Source organism: Symphalangus syndactylus, chromosome 1 (genome assembly GCF_028878055.3).
Source record: "Symphalangus syndactylus isolate Jambi chromosome 1, NHGRI_mSymSyn1-v2.1_pri, whole genome shotgun sequence".
NCBI classification, from domain to species: Eukaryota; Metazoa; Chordata; class Mammalia; order Primates; family Hylobatidae; genus Symphalangus; species Symphalangus syndactylus.
In genome coordinates, this window is record NC_072423.2 from 100,251,950 (window position 1) to 100,268,382 (window position 16,433).

At 56.4% G+C, this 16,433-nt stretch overlaps 1 protein-coding gene across 2 annotated transcripts in view; it reads left to right on the forward strand.

Moving 5' to 3' along the window:
- OSBPL5 (oxysterol binding protein like 5) overlaps positions 1-10,805 on the forward strand; it is a 78,709-nt gene extending 67,904 nt beyond the window's left edge. For both annotated transcript variants that reach the window (XM_055271577.2, XM_055271593.2), the window contains 8 exons: positions 3,498-3,595; positions 3,997-4,086; positions 4,169-4,305; positions 4,780-4,965; positions 5,274-5,400; positions 7,177-7,315; positions 7,912-8,014; positions 9,558-10,805. In XM_055271577.2, the coding sequence (XP_055127552.1) occupies positions 3,498-3,595; positions 3,997-4,086; positions 4,169-4,305; positions 4,780-4,965; positions 5,274-5,400; positions 7,177-7,315; positions 7,912-8,014; positions 9,558-9,696 (1,019 nt within the window). In that variant the 3' untranslated portion in view covers positions 9,697-10,805. The remainder of the gene's footprint in view (positions 1-3,497; positions 3,596-3,996; positions 4,087-4,168; positions 4,306-4,779; positions 4,966-5,273; positions 5,401-7,176; positions 7,316-7,911; positions 8,015-9,557) is intronic.
- The last annotated feature ends 5,628 nt before the right edge of the window (positions 10,806-16,433 follow it).

Genomic DNA, 16,433 nt, shown 5'->3' on the forward strand with positions numbered 1-16,433 from the left:
AACCAAGACCTCAGATCAACAAATGCCCCTCTTTCTCTTCCCCTCTTTCCTCTCCTCCTCCTCCCGTCTTCCCCCTCTTTCCTCTCCTCCTCCCGTCTTCCCCCTCTTTCCTCTCCTCCTCCTCCCATCTTCCCCCTCTTCCCTCTCCTCCTCCTCCCGTCTTCCCCCTCTTTCCTCTCCTCCTCCTCCCATCTTCCCCCTCTTTCCTCTCCTCCTCCTCCCATCTTCCCCGTCTTTCCTCTTCTCCTTCTCCCATCTTCCCCCTCTTTCCTCTCCTCCTCCCGTCTTCCCCCTCTTTCCTCTCCTCCTCCCGTCTTCCCCCTCTTTCCTCTCCTCCTCCTCCCATCTTCCCCCTCTTTCCTCTTCTCCTTCTCTCATCTCCTCCCTCTTTCCTCTCCTTCTCCCGTCTTCACCCTCTTTCCTCTCCTCCTCCCATCTTCCCCCTCTTTCCTCTCCTCCTCCCGTCTTCGCCCTCTTTCCTCTCCTCCTCCCATCTTCCCCCTCTTTCCTCTTCTCCTTCTCTTGTCTCCCCCCTCTTTCCTCTTCTCCTCCCATCTTCTCCCTCTTTCCTCTCCTCCTCCCATCTTCTCCGCCTTTCCTCTCCTCCTCCCATCTTCCCCCTCTTTCCTCTCCTCCTCCTCCCATCTTCCCCCTCTTTCCTCTCCTCCTCCTCCCATCTTCCCCCTCTTTCCTCTCCTCCTCCTCCCATCTTCCCCCTCTTTCCTCTCCTCCTCCTCCCATCTTCCCCCTCTTTCCTCTCCTCCTCCTCCCATCTTCCCCCTCTTTCCTCTTCTCCTTCTCCCATCTTCCCCCTCTTTCCTCTCCTCCTCCCATCTTCCCCCTTTCCTCTTCTCCTCCCATCTTCCCCCTCTTTCCTCTCCTCCTCCTCCCATCTTGCCTCTCTTTCCTCTCCTCCTCCCATCTTCCCCCTCTTTCCTCTCCTCCTCCCATCTGCTCCCTCTTTCCTCTCCTCCTCCCGTCTTCTCCGTCTTTATTTTTCTTGCGGGGGAATTCCCATATTTTCTTGCATGCTCATTGACTCATCCATGCTTCATATATTTTTTCAACTTTTTATTATGGCAAAGTTCAAACATATATAAAAGTACAGTACACCCCATGTACCCACAGCATAGCAAGCCACCCACCTTCATGCTCTCCCTTGAATTAATTGGAAGTAAATCCCAAATATCATGTCATGTCATTTGTGTATTTTATTTTATTTTATATCACTAAAGATAAGGATTTCCCTTCTTTCTTTCTTTCTTTCTTTTTTTTGACAGAGTCTTGCTGTGTCGCCCAGGCTAGAGTGCAATGGTGCAATCTCAGCTCACTGCAACCTCTGCCTCCTGGGTTCAAACGATTCTCCTGCCTCAGCCTCCCGAGTAGCTAGCATTACAGGCATGCGCCACCACACCTAGCTAATTTTTGTATTTTTAGTAGAGATAGGGTTTCACCATGTTGGCCAGGCTGGTCACAAACTCCTGACCTCAAGTGATCAGCCTACCTCGGCCTCCCAAAGTGCTGGGATTACAGGTGTGAGCCCCCACGCCCGGCCAGGATTTCCCTTCTTAACCATAGCCACAATAATATCATCAGACCAAACACAAACAAACAAACTCTTTGTTGTCATCAAGTCTACAGTCTAGGTTCAGAGCCCCAGCTGCCACGTGCCTGTGTCTTGATCCCCCACACACGTGACAGCTGGCCGTTTGGCTAGCTCTTTGCATCAGGCCATGCTCTGTGCATGGCTGCCCTGTGTTTACGTCTCCTTGATGTCCCTCCCTCCTGTTTTTCCCTTGCAGTGTATTAGTCATTTCCGCCTAGTCCCCTCCAGCATGGATTTTCCCGGCTGCATTCCTCTGCCCTGGGGATTTCCTATAAACCACCAATTGATTTGATCTCTAGATGCCTGATCACGTTCAGCACAATTTTTTTTCAACACGACGCTTAATCGGGGGTTTTGTGTCTTTCCACAGCAGGGTGCACAGGGCCTGTTGTTCTTTGTGACATTTGCGGACATTGATTCTCAATGCCTGGATCCGTTCATGTATCAGGCATTGCTAGATGGTGACATTCCATCCTCTTTCGCTTCATCACCGGAAGGCTTCTCGAAAGAGAAACTTCCCCTTGTCTACTACGCAGTTACCCAACAGGATTGGTTTGTTTTAGGATAAATCCCAGGTTTTTTATCTTTTCAAAATAATGATTTGTTTCCCCTGCTGTCTTCCAAAGGTGATTGGCGAAGGTCGTTATTGCCACGTATTATTTGATAGGAACGTATTTGGTGATTTCAGAACCTTTCAGTTGTTAACTTTGTTGATACTGAAATTGCCCCATCTTTGGCCAATGGGGGCCATAGTTGGCTCTGGGGCCCCCTGCACACCCCAGTAGCTCTGCTGGCATCCTTCCTTCTGCCGGGACCACGTGTGCACCTAGGACATTTCCTACATTACACCTGAAATCGACCATTTCTCCAGGGAGCTCCAGGTTCCTTTCACTAGGAAATAATATTTAGTGATCACAGTCTGGAGGTCAGACCTGCTTTGTTTTTCTTTCTTTTTTTTTTTTTTTTTGGAGACAGAGTCTTACTCTGTTGCCCAGGCTAGAGTGCAGTGGTGTGATCTCGGCTCACTGCAACCTCCGCCTCCTGGGCCTTCTTCCTCTCCCTGGAGCCTGGAGACCCCCCCAGAGCTGCACAGAGATGCCCCTTTGTCTTTCCAGGCCGCATAGCTTTCCATCGTGCTCGTGGGCCTGGGTGCACTCACGCAGCCCCCTCTGGAGGGATTTGGGGATGTTTCAAGCCTTTGTTGCCACAAGTAGCTTGTTGTTTCTTTTCTTCTTTTTTAAGAGACATATTTTGCCACACATTTCTAAGTGGTTTTTAGAGTGCAAATGTTTGGGTTTTGATGGCAGTGGTGGTGGTGCTTCTTTAATTAGATTAACACCTCCATATGCCAGACATGGAAGAGTTGTTCTTTCCTTCATTAACTGAAAAAACAAAACAAAAAAAGATGTATTTTTTTTTAAACATACGGGATGCCATCATGGATGCTGGTGTCTGCTGTGTTCTGGGTGCCATCCTGGGACGCAGCGGTGAGCGAGAAGATGGCTGCCCTCAGGAGCCCGACGCCGGAGCGGGAACTGCAGAGTCAAGTGAAGCACGATGCATGTCTCACAGGGCTGGTGGCCTCCCGGGAGCCTGGAACAGGAGGCGACACCTGGCATGAGCAAAGATCCTGGCGAGGACAGAGCCCCCTTAGTTGGGGAGATGGCCGCTGAGGGACCAGGCGTGCCTCCCAGGCTCCACGCCTCCAGGGCTCCGCACCCCCACCAGCCTCTCCCTGTGGGGTTCTGCTCCCGGCGCCTCCTGTCCTTCTCACCCTCCCAGGGACTGACATAGGCCTCCCAGGGATCGGTGCTGCCGGGTCGGGACTCAGCAGGGCCTGGGGCTCAGCAGGGCTGGGGCCGCCTGGACCCTGACACTGGCTGCATTTCAGGAATCCTGTATGGCACAATGACCATGGAGCTGGGTGGGAAGGTCACCATCGAGTGCGCGAAGAACAACTTCCAGGCCGAGCTGGAATTCAAACTCAAGGTAGCGCTGGCTGTAGCCTGGGGGAGAAGAGGCCAGGGAAGGAACGAGGCCTTGGGGATCCCCCTCACACTCTCCCCAGGCCCCAAGGAAGGTTCCCCAAGGCAGTGCACATGAGGGGAGCAGCTCTTGACATCCCGGAACACAGACAGGGCCCAGAGAGGAGAGGCTGCTGCCTGCAGCCACACAGCAGAGCCAGCCTAGGCCCTGTCTCTGTGGCAGGGACACTGCATCCTTGTGCGGAGGTGTGGGGGTCCCGAAGGCCTCGGTGGCGAGTGTTGGGTCCGTCCCTCCTGGGCTTCCAGGCACCCCAAGAGAATAACTGTTCCATGCCCCCATGAGGATGTGATTCTGAAGGCCCCAGCCCCCGCTCACTGGGCTCTGTTCTGGGTGTGGCCCTGCAGCCTTTCTTCGGGGGTAGCACCAGCATCAACCAGATCTCGGGAAAGATCACGTCGGGAGAGGAAGTCCTGGCGAGCCTCAGTGGCCACTGGGTAAGGGGCCGTCCCTCAGGGCAGGCACGGCCGGGCGGTCATCGCCAGGCCAGCCTCTGACCCCGCTGGCCATCTGGGGCAGGACAGGGACGTGTTTATCAAGGAGGAAGGGAGTGGAAGCACTGAGCTTTTCTGGACCCCGAGCGGGGAGGTCCGCAGGCAGAGGCTGAGACAGCACACAGTGCCGCTGGAGGAGCAGACGGAGCTGGAGTCCGAGAGGTGAGGCCTGTCAGCGCCCAGGGACCCTGCTGACCACAGCCTGACGTGGCTGGGCAGGCAGGTCAGCAGGACTACAGTGCTGTGAGCATGGCCCCAGGATGTCCCTGGCAGGGAGGGCAGGCCTGGTGCACCCCTGGTGGCAGATCACATGTCCTGGAAAGGACAGATGGAAGGAGGGGGTGTGGCCTGGAGAGGAGCAGGCTCCCCTGTCCTCTCACTGCATCACTGCCAGCGGGTGACCAACGGGTGCACAGGGAGGTCCCTGCAGGTGGGAGATGGGAGCTCAGTGTTGGAAAAACCCATCTCATGGACAAAAGAAAAGCTCCCTTCAAAGTAGTGAGCTCCCTATCATTGGAGGCAATCAAGCAGAGGTTGCCCTGTGCCTTCATTCTGGTGCCAAGGGGCCCTGATTCCCAGCTGCCTAGGGGTCAGGCTGCCCGGGCCACTGGCTCAGGGTGGGTGGCTGGCCCACAGGCTCTGGCAGCACGTCACCAGGGCCATCAGCAAGGGCGACCAGCACAGGGCCACACAGGAGAAGTTTGCGCTGGAGGAGGCACAGCGGCGGCGGGCCCGCGAGCGGCAGGAGAGCCTCATGCCCTGGAAGCCACAGCTGTTCCACCTGAACCCCATCACCCAGGAGTGGCACTACCGATACGAGGAGTGAGTGCCGGCAAAGCCCTGGGGGCCACAGGGTGGGGCTGGGCCTAGCAGACGGGCTGAGAAGGGCCCAGGGGCTCCTGGCTTCCCCCTCACCTTCAGCCTGTCCCCTGGAGGAGTCAGTGGGGGAGGGTCAGATAGTGACACCCCCCACCATCAGTGCTTACTGCAGGCCCTGCCCATGGGGTGTGAGCAGTGGTCATTCTCCTGGAGGTCTCTGGCCACAGTTGGGGGGCTAAAGGCTGGGCCAGGACAGCCCCCTCACCTGAGGGCCACCGCCTGTGCTGATGGACGCCCTCTGGACCCTCCAGCCACAGGCCCTGGGACCCCCTGAAGGACATCGCCCAGTATGAGCAAGACGGGATCTTGCGGACCCTGCAGCAGGAGGCCGTGGCCCGCCAGACCACCTTCCTGGGCAGCCCAGGGCCCAGGCACGAGGTCAGCACCCCACAGGCGCCACCCAGGGCTGGTCTTAGCTGCACGTGTGGCCACCACCACCACCCCTTGCTCCTCACCTCGCTCCTCCCTTCCCCTCACTCTGTTAAGTCTTAGCCCTTTCCTCCCAGTGGACCTGGGACACAAGCTTAGGCCCTCACACCCTCATCCCCCAGCCCCCTCGTCCTCTTTCCTTCTCTGCCCAGCACGGGACTCAGGAAACCGGGATTTGCAGGATGCTCAGTTCTAGGGGCACCTTGGTGTGTGGGACCCTGTGTCTACTGTCTCTGTCCACTGCCCCCAAATTCTCCCTCTGCCAAGTTAGCAGCCACATTATCCCGTTCCACTGATCAGAAAACAGAAGGTCAGGGCAGCCCAGGGCCCTTTCCAGGTAGGAGGAGGAGGAGCCAGCACTTGCACAGATCTTGTGTCTGGAAAGGGGAAGCAGGACAGCAGGGAGGCTCCCAGGAGGAACCCGAGGAAGCTGCCTTGGGTGTGTCTTGGTGCCGTGCCTTGGGCGGCCACCAGGTGGCGCCAAACCCACACGCCCCCGTTCCAGGTGTGCTGAGCTGCACCGCACCAGCCATGCACCTACTGTGTGCAGACCCTGCAGGGCGCGGCCAGTGCTCACCCGCAGCGGGCAGGATGGGGGCGTGTTCCCCAGCTGATGCCGTCTAGGCCAGACTCAAATGAGAGGCCATGCTTGCCTGATGGCCCTAACTTCCCCAGCAAGCGGGGGGCGGCGATATCTCCTTGGCTGCATGTCCCATGCTCTGCCTGCCAAGGGACTAGGGAAGAAGCCTCAGGAAGGCAGACAAATGCACCCCCTCTGTCTGCAGCACAGTTTCCATCCCCCCGGGTTCAAGCCAGACTGCTAGCTCCCGCCTTCCCTTGGCCCCAGCCCCTCGCAGTCCCGCTCCTCAACCTCTCCCCACCGATCTCCAGCAGATGTCCACCCCCAGTGCCCTCTGCAGCCTCCCACCTCCCAGCCCCTGCAGTCAGCCTGGGCCCCGCCATGCCTCAAAAACCATCCCATGGAGTACCTTGTGGCCAAACCCACCTGCCCCACCTCTGACCCCACTTGTCCTGGCTCTGACCCCACCTGCTCCATCGCTGACCACACCTAGTGCGGAGCATCCCTGGCACCTCTCTGGCCCCGAAGGCCTGTTGTTACGTGGTGGTCCCACAGCCAGGTTCTGCTCTTTCCCCACCCCTGAGCATCGGTTCCTGTCCTGGGTTCCTTGTGAGCTCAAGTAAGGGCTGAATGGATGAGCCCTGCCTGCACTCCTGGGGTTGTGAGCAGCTGGCTGAGTCTGGGGGTTCCCCCCGGAGATGCCCCTTGACATGGGGAACCCTAGCCATCTGGGGTTCCTATGGAACCACCAGCTCCCACAGTGGCCTCGGCTTTCATCTGTCCTCGTGGCTCAGGGGTCAGAACCACCCTCCGCCCCCTATGCCATCACCTCTGCATTTATTGGATGCAACCCCGAGGTGAGCACAGGGCAGGCATGTCTGCACCGCCTTGCAGGCCCTTGCTCACTGTGAGGGGTCAGCAGCTCTGTCTCACCCACAAGGAAACAGGCCGAAAGGGACCGTGGCTACTCCAGGCCGTGCCAGGGCTGAGACAGACCCCTCCAGCCAGCTCCACAGCCCAGCAGCTGCCCTCCCTGCTGGCTGCCGCCTCTAGCACTGTCCTGGCATGAGCATGCCACCATGTCCCTGGGGCCTGGGCAGGGGGCGTGGGTGGCTTTCAGCTGCAGCAGCTCCGTTTCTCTGCAGAGGTCTAGCCCAGACCAGCAACTTCGCAAGGCCAGCGACCAGCCCTCCGGCCACAGCCAGGCCACGGAGAGCAGCGGATCCACGCCTGAGTCCTGCCCAGAGCTCTCAGATGAGGAGCAGGATGGTGACTTTGTCCCTGGTGAGCCCCCTTGGGCCCAGCCCCAAGGCCTCTGTCAGGTGGGCGCCTCAGATGCTGACCTGGCTGGAGGGGAGGCCAGAGAAGCACCTGCCCAGATGTAGGGCAGCCTCCCAGCAAAAGCTCCTCTGCTGCCCTTAGGGGCCCCTCAGCAGGCTCTGCCCTCTCAGAGTCTGGGAGGCAGCCCAAGGGCTGACGGGGGGAAGGTGGGGGCAGGGAAGAAAGGGAGTGGGCCCAGGCCAGGGGCTTCCCAGTGGCCGGAAGGGCAGGTCCAGTGGCATCCTGCCCCAGCCCTCTGCTCCTTTCCTGTCACCAGGAGCTGTGTCTCCCCGACTTTGTCCCTGCCTCTGTAATGGATGGGCCTTGCCTTGGCCACTTCTGCCTCCCAGGCCTGTTAGTGGCTGGTCCAGCCTGGGGGTTCCCTCCAGAAACATCCTCAGCACCCCTCCCTCATCTCTGTGTTTCCAGCTTGGCCCTGCAGGTTTCCCACGAGGTGGGGTGGAGGCCCAAGCTGGATATGACCCTGTGACCCACATGCCAGCCCCAGCTCATCCTCACTTCTCCCTTCCCCTCCTGTGTCTCCCTCGGGGCCATCCCAGGCAGTGAGAGCCCATGCCCTCGGTGCAGGAAGGAGGCGCGGCGGTTGCAGGCCCTGCACGAGGCCATCCTCTCCATCCGAGAGGCCCAGCAAGAGCTGCACAGGTGGGCCACACTCAGGGTGTCCATCTGGACTCTGGGTCGGAGAGTGCGAGAGACCTGGTAGAGCTAGGGCGGGAGGTGGGCAGGCCAGGAGGCCGAGGCCGGGGTTGTCATTGGAGCTGAAACCCACAAGACCTGCAGGGTGATGAAAGGAAGACAACCACTGAGGGCAGGAGAGAGGGTGTGGGAGTGGCAGGTGGTGCGGGATGATCAACCAGCCAAGTTGGCCATGCCTGGCAGATACTGAGCCGGAGATGTCCTGAAGCCTAGAGGAAGGTGCCAGCCCAGCATGGCCTGGGGTAGCCCCAGGAGAGACCCTGAGTTGTGCAGAGCAAAGTGGCAGTCTGGGCTCACTGTAGTGGCCCCCCACCTGCGTACAGTGGCTTCTCAGGAATGGCTGGGGAAGGAGCAAATGGGAGTGGCCGAGAGCTGGCAGGTGCAGGCCACCAGGGCCACTTGGCCCCTTCCTGTCAGCAGATCCCACCGATGGGGAGCAGAGCACAGGGTCCATCTTGGGTCCAAGGCTTCTGGCTCTGACCAGGCTGAGGGTCTCACTGGCTGTGGGACCTTAGCTGTCACACCTCAGCCTCCCCTCTGTAAAGTGGGCTTGATTGATAGCAGTACCCCAGGGTGCTCACTCTGTAAAGTGGGCTTGATAGCAGTACCCCAGGGTGAAATGCAGCCAGGGCACAGGCCCGGGCTCTGTGAGGCTCAAGAGCCTTGGAGAACTGTCATTGTCCCTGCGTGAGCATTTCCAGAAGGTGCTCCCTGGTGAGGCTGTGTGGGCAGAGAAGCAGGGAGGCCTGGCTCCCCAGAAGCAGGTCAGCTGTCAGGCAGGTGGCCAGAACTCAGCCAGAAGCTTCTGCAGCAAACTGGATACCGCGTCAGAGGCCAGGTCCTCCATGGCAAAGTACTCCAGCTCAGGGCCAGGCCTCCACAGCAGAGGATTGCCGGCAAGGGGCTCGGACAGCAGTGTCTACCCCCTCACAGTCCCGGAGGGTGGAGTCCGAGATCTCGGTGCCGCAGGGCTGGTTTATCCCGAGACCTCTCTCCTGCCTGGCAGACGCCACCTTCTCACTGTGTTGTGTCTTCATCTCCTCTTCATATAAGGACACCAGTCCTATGGGACCAGGGCCCACCCTAATGGTCTCAATTTAAATAAATACCTCTTTAAGGACCCCATCTCCAAATACAGTCTTATCTGAGGTGGAGGGGGTTAGGACTCCAACATATGAAGGTGGCAGAGGCATGACTCAGCCATAACCACAGGCGTGGGAGGGAGGATGTAAAAGGCTGACTCCCCGGTCCCTGACCCTCCTCTGCCCTGGATGTGCCCAGGGAATCCCAGTATAGCCATGGTGCTGTGGGGCCCTCCCACTAACAAGCTTTCCAGCCCACCCGCTCCGATGTCCCTGGAGGGCCATCCCGTCTCCACCTCGGCCCTGTGTCCAGCACCTGGTCAAGCACCCAGGGCACCGTCCTGGCCTGTGCGAGGGGAATTGCTGGCATTCGCACAGCCCCCACGACCTGTCCCCTGTCCTTGCAGGCACCTCTCGGCCATGCTGAGCTCCACGGCACGGGCAGCACAGGCACCGACCCCAGGCCTCCTGCAGAGCCCCCGATCCTGGTTCCTGCTCTGCGTGTTCCTGGCATGTCAGCTGTTCATTAACCACATCCTCAAATAGGAGCCCTGGGGGCAGAGCTCCTGGCCAGCCCGGAGCCCTCCCTCCCAGGCACCCAGCACTTTAAGCCTGCTCCATGGAGGCAGAGAGGCCCGGCAAGCACAGCCACTGTGACGGGGAGTCCAGGCGCAGGAGGGACCCGGGGCCACAAGGGCGCTGCGGGCCCAGGTGTGCTGGGCCCCTCTCGGGAGCACTGGCCTCTCTGCAGGGCCTTCCGCCCAGCGCCGGCCTTAATGCTAAAGCCAAATGCAGCTTCTGCTGTGCGACACACTCCTAGCCATCTTGCCGTGTTACCCCCTGTCCAGCCTCCACTTGCCATGAGGGATGGATGGATTTAGGGTGGGAGGGCCTGCCTGGGCCCTGGACAGTCACACCCCAGCAGCAGTGAGTGGGCAGGTTTGGAGGAGCAGCCAGCGAACCCCGAGTGGCCCAGGAGTCCCCCCCCACACGGATGCATAGGCCTGCCTTCTGGAGACCCTGTCCACATTGCCGGGGCCACCCTGGTGGGGCCACTGGTGGGTGCCAGGGACAGGTTAGGGCTGCTCTGTCGGGGGGGCATTTTGGTTTTTTATTCCACCATGTGCTGTTTGGATGGGAGCCCCACAGAGGCAGGTCCTGGAACCACCCCACCCCCACACCTGGACGCTCGCTCTGGTGGGGGCACACACAGCTGGAGGTGGTTGTGGGTGCAGGTGTATGCAGGGGTGTGGGGGGCGCAGGGGTGTGGCTTAGCTGGCCCCGCACCCGGGCCAAGGAGGCTCAAGTTCGCCACTTTACTCAGACCGATGCACAGTCTTCCCATTTTACACTTTTTTAATAAACATAATTGCAATATTTTAGGTGGGCTGCAAACTGCAGTCAGCCTTCACGTCTGGCCTCAGTCCCCGTGTCAGTGTCGCTCTGCGTGTGCGTGTGCGTGTGTGTGAGCCTCTACACATATATATACATACAGAGCCTTAAACTATGTCGTGGCGGTGCCATCTGAGCTGTAGCTGTAGCGGATGGTTTTGTTTCCAGTTTTTGTACCCATGTCCTTGTCTCCCCTCCTCCCCCATCTGGGGATGTGTCTGTGCTCCACACCTTTAAATAAACAGACACATATGTGCTCTTTTCTTGCGGGACTTCTGGAAACGAGAGGAGGGCTTCCCAGGAAGACTCAAGGCCAGCGTGGAGCCGTGTGGGGCTGGGTGGAGGGGCCCGGGAGGGAGGAGGGGCCCAGGAGGGAGGAGGGTGCAGAGTTCACAGAACCATGGGCAGCCGGCCCGCCCTGTGGAGCAAATGCTGGGAGGCTGGGGTCCCATCACCACCCAATGAGCCAGTAGGGGGACACAGAGTGACACTGCCCACAGGAGCTCCAGGCACCTCAGAGGCTGCTTGGGGGCATTGGTACAGCCCCTGAGGCCAATGCTGCCAGTCACTGAAGGGGACCCCCAGGATGGACCACCTGACCTGCTGCCCTTGCTTCGGTTCCACTGTGGCCACCACCCCTGGTACTCAGACACCAAGGCCAGTGAGTGGGCCTGCCCAGGGTGCCCCTGAAGGAGGGGTGGGGGCACCTGACTACAGGCCTCAAGTGACAGCAGAGGGAGACTGCAGCCCACCTCTCACAGCAACCAGAGGACAAGGGTGATGGAGGGCAGCCAGGCAGCGCCCAGGAGAGGGGGACGCAAGGGGCCTCGGGTCACCACCTCCCTCTGCAACCTCCCCATCTCGACCCCCAAGGCCCCAGGAGAGGAGGGGCTGTGGCTGGGGTGGAGGGAGAGGCAGGGGGTCCTGCCCTCCAGCTCCTCTGAGGAGCCTATGTCCGCCTCAGACAGCCAGGACTCCCAAGACCCCCCCGAACAACCTGGAGGATGGGGCGGGAGGCCTTGCCTGGCTCCAGTGCCCCTATGTGGAGGCCACACGCCATGGGGCAAACATGACAAGCCGTGGGGGTGACGGCCTTCTGCATCTTGATGCCGGGGCAGACACCCTGCCCGGGACCCCTATCTTGCCTCCTGCACCCCAGGCCCATGCGGAGCAAACGTGCTCAGCCAGATGCCCTGCCCAGATGTCCTGCCCAGAGGCAGCCTACCCAGGGGTCTGCCTCCCATCAGCTCCAGCTCACCACAAGGCAGGCCCTCCCCCTACACCCCAGCACCTTCACACGCCAGGGGCAAGACTGGAATCCCCTCCAGAATTCTCCGTCTATCTTAGAACTGTTTATTTTTTAATTTATTTTTGAGACAAGGTCTCACTCTGCCACCCAGGCTGGAGTGCAGTAGTCAGATCAAAGCTCACTGCAGCCTCGACCTCCCAGGCTCAAGCGATCCTCCTGCCTCAGCCTCCAGAATAGCTGGGACTACAGACACACACCACCACGTCTAGCTCATGTTTTTTAGAGACAGGAGTCTGACTATGTTGCCCAGGCTCATAACCTCCTGGTCTCAAGCGGTCCTCCTGCCTTGGCCTCCCAAAGCGCTGGGATTACAGGTGTAAGCCATGGCTCCCAGCCTCTTGCTAAGAACTATTTTAAATCAACAAGGAAGAGAAAGCAACTATCCCAGAGGAAAAAAACAGAGTCCAGACCCCAGTGTGTCCAGGGTGAGCATAATCCTAAGGGAATAATTGAGCTGATGCCCAAAGAGATGCCTACACAGGTGTTCAGGGAGCACTTTACAACCGTAATCACCTGGCCTTGGTTTGCAACTTTGCAGGAGGTGGAAGGGAGGGCACCTGACCAGCATTTCAAATGTTCCACAAGGTTCATTGTAGCCATTGTCACTATTTGGAGAGCTCCAGATGTCACTCTTTGGAGCTCCTGGGGCAGGATTCATCAAATGAATATGCCATAGAGGCTGTCAAGGTCCAGGGGAAATCAGCTGGCCTGAAATCGAAAGCCCAGGCGGCACTGATTGTATTGAAGAGGGCACAGTGAGAGCTTCCAGCTCATCAGAAGAAAATCCTCCATGCCGCCAACCGTGTTGGTATCTCAGCTGCAGGGCTTACTGCAGATGCCAGACTGCGATGGATTTCATGCGCCAGGAGCGTTTGATTCCAGATGTGTGTTTGACACCCTTCCTGTGTGTCCTGTTGTATCTCTAATTGGAAGCAAGACAGAAACCAGCATAACAGGCTGGCCGGAGACCTTATGGTGCTTATTGCTGGCTGTGATAACAGGTGCCACCATATTTTCTTTTTTTTTTTTTTTTGAGACAGAGTCTCACTCTGTTGCCCAGGCCAGAGTGCAGTGGCACAATCTCGGCTCCCTGCAACCTCCACCTCTCAGATTCAAGTGGTTCTCATGCCTCAGCCTCCCCAGTAGCTAGGATTATAGGCACGCACCACCACGCCCAGCTAATTTTTGTATTTTTAGTAGAGACAGGGTTTCACCATGTTGGCCAGGCTGGTCTTGAACTCCTGAGCGCAAGTGATCCGCCAGCCTCGGCCTCCCAAAGTGCTGGGATTACAGACGTGAGCCACCACCCTCCGCCAAGCCACCCCATATTTTCCAAATCTGTCCATCTGGGATTTTGACCACAGAGCTATGTCCACTGAAGCCCATTCTCAATCAGCTCCTACTCACATTGACAGACTTGTGTAAATTTATGGAGTGAGCTGCTTAAAGTGGTCTGTATGCCTTAAGAGAGACATTTCTGCAAGGCAGGACTTAACTACACTGAATGTTTCTGCTGGAATTGCTGGCAAAGATATGGGGCTTACCACCTGTGATGATGATGCTGCGTCTCCGTTCCTGGAAAGACCTGGAGAAAGATCACAGAGGAAAGCGCAGCCCACTGCGCCTGCCGACGCACCTGCAGAGAAGGCTGGCAACCTGGGGAACATCCTGAGAAACCAGGATATATGTGCACTACCAAATACACAGAGTGAGGAGCAGGCAGTGACGACAATAATCTACACTTAGAGCCCAAAGCTGCGGCGTGGTGGGTCGGTGTGCTTTAAGAATCGTCCAGACATGAGTTTTTTCCAAGCAACCTCACCGAAACCATACCATGGAGGGCCTCTCTCTCAAGGGGGCCTATACACTCGTTCTCCTGAAAGTACAGGTATTGGCACAAAGAAAATAGTGTCATTTCGGTTTAAAGACAACTGTAGAATAAAATCAATATTATGAAAACAAATAAATAAAATAATAAAACCCTGAACATGGTTTTTGGGTCCATCAATGAAGGGTTCCCCAGGTGAGTTTTGTATGCGGACCCTGGAAAGAAAACGACATGTGGTGATATTTGCTGACCATGGGGGTGTCCAGAGCTGTGCCTCCCACCCTAGTGCAGCAGGACACCCCTTCCTGGTCTCAGTCCCCGGCCCTCCCCTGCCCTGAGCCACGCCATTTGAGGGGCTATGCCTGGCTAAGCCACCTGGGCTTCGGTTCCAAGTCCCAGACCGGACAGGAGAGTGCAGGAGCAACTGTGGCCTTTCCCCAACCTGCCCCTGCCCCCTACTCTGCTCAGAAAATATTGTGGGAATGAGGGAAGGAGGAGGGACAGACGCAGGGGGTGCTGGCTGGGCACCAGAGCTGGAAGGGACCCCTAAGACATCTTGGGGAGAGAACAAGGCTGGAGGTGGTGCTTGCCCTGGAGGGCCTGGGGAAGAGGAGGCCAGCGAGGAACGCCTGTTTCTCTTCCACTGAGCAGGGCTGGTGGAGCCTGGACCCTCTTGGGGTGCATGATCGGGGGTGAAAGTCAAGATACCTCTTCCCCTCCCTAGGAAGTGGCCAGGCAGCAAGGAAAACGTCTTAGGCTAGGCCGGCGGGCAGGGGTACTGGAGAAGGGATGGGGAGGGCCTGTCCTGGGGGACGCCGAATTCCAAAGCCCGGTCAGTGGCTTTACAGTTTTAGCTCTTATATTTAGGTCTTTGACAAATTGTAAGGAAATACAAATCAAAACTACAATGAGTCAAGACTTCAGATGTCTTCAAGGTATATTCATATTGTTACATGTGCCAGAATTTCCTTCCCTTTTTTGGCTGAATTAGTATTTTCTTGTATGAATAGACCACATTTTGTTTATCCATTCATCTGTTCATGGATACTCAGTTTTTTTTCCTTCTACCTTTTCGCTATTATAAGTAATGCTGCGGCCAGGCGCGGTGGCTCACACCTGTCATCCTGGCACTTTGAGAGACCAAGACAGGAGGATCGCCTTGAGGTCAGGAGTTTCAGACCAGCCTGGCCAACATGGTGAAACCCCGTCTCGACTAAAAATACAAAAATTAGCCGGGCATGGTGTTGGGCGCCTGTAATCCCAGCTACTCTGGAGGGTGAGGCATGAGAATCAATTGAACCCAGGGGGCGGAGGTTGCAGTGAGCCGAGATTGCGCCATTGCACTCCAGCCTGGGTGACAGAGCAAAACTTCACCTCAAAAAATAAAAAATAAGGAAATAAGTAATACTGCTCACTGTTCACAATAGCAAAGACATGGAATCAACCTAAATGCCCACCAATGGTAGACCAGATAAAGAAAATGTGGTACATAAACACCACGGAATACTATGCAGCCATAAAAAAGAAGGAGATCATGTCCTTTGTAGGAACATGGATGGAGGTAGAGGCCATTATTCTTAGTAAACTAATGTAGGAACAGAAAACCAAATATCACATGTTCTCACTTATAAGTGGGAGCTAAATAATGAGAACACATGGACGCAGAGAGGGGAACAACATACACTGGGGCCTACTTAAGAGTGGAGGGTGGGAGGAGAGAGAGGATCAGAAAAAATAACTCTTGGGTACTGGGTGACAAAATAACCTGTACAACAAACCCCATGACATGAGTTTATCTATATAACAAACCTGCACATGTATCCCCGAACCTAAAATAAAAGTTAAAAAAAGAACAACAGCAATGAAAACAATGAATAATAAATAAATAAATAATGCTGCTATGGACATGGGTATATAAATATCTGTTTGAGCACCTGTTTTCATGTCTTTTGGGTATATAATACCCAAAAGGAGGAGGGACAGATGCAGGGGGTGCTGGCTGGGCACCAGAGCTGGAAGGGACCCCCGAGACATCTTAAGGGGAGAACAAGGCTAGAGGTGGTGCTTGCCCTGGAGATGCTGGGGCAGGGGAGGCCAGCGAGGGGCCCCCTTTTCTCTTCTCGCCCGCCACCACACCTGGCTAATTTTGTCTTTTTAGTCAAGACAGGGTTTCACCATGTTGGCCAGGCTGGTCTTGAACTCCTGACCTCAGGTGATCCGCCCACCTCCGCCTCCCTAAATGCTGGGATTACAGGCATGAGCCACCACGCCCGGTCAATATATTGTTGTTAACGGTAGTCACCATGTTATACATGGAAGTTACTCCTCCTGTCTAGTGGACATATACCCAAAAGTAGAATCTCTGAATCATACAGTAATTCTATTTTTACTTATTTTACTTTATTCTTTAAAAGTGACAGGGCCAGGCACAGTGGCTCAGGAGAATCACTTGAACCCAGGAGGCGGAGGTTGTGGTGAGCCGAGATCGTGCCATTGTATTCCAGCTGGGCAACAAGAGTGAAACTCCGTCTCAAAAAAAAAGAAAGAAAGAAAGAAAAAGAAAAAAAAAGTGACAGATAAAGTTGAATATATTACAACATACACCATGATCTTCTACAATATGTATAAATTGTGGAATGGCAAAATCAAGCTAAGTGACATAAGCACACCTCACATAGTTGTTCTTGTCATAAGAAGACTTAAAATCTACTCTCTCAGCATTTTTCAAGAATATAATATATTGTTGGTTTTTGT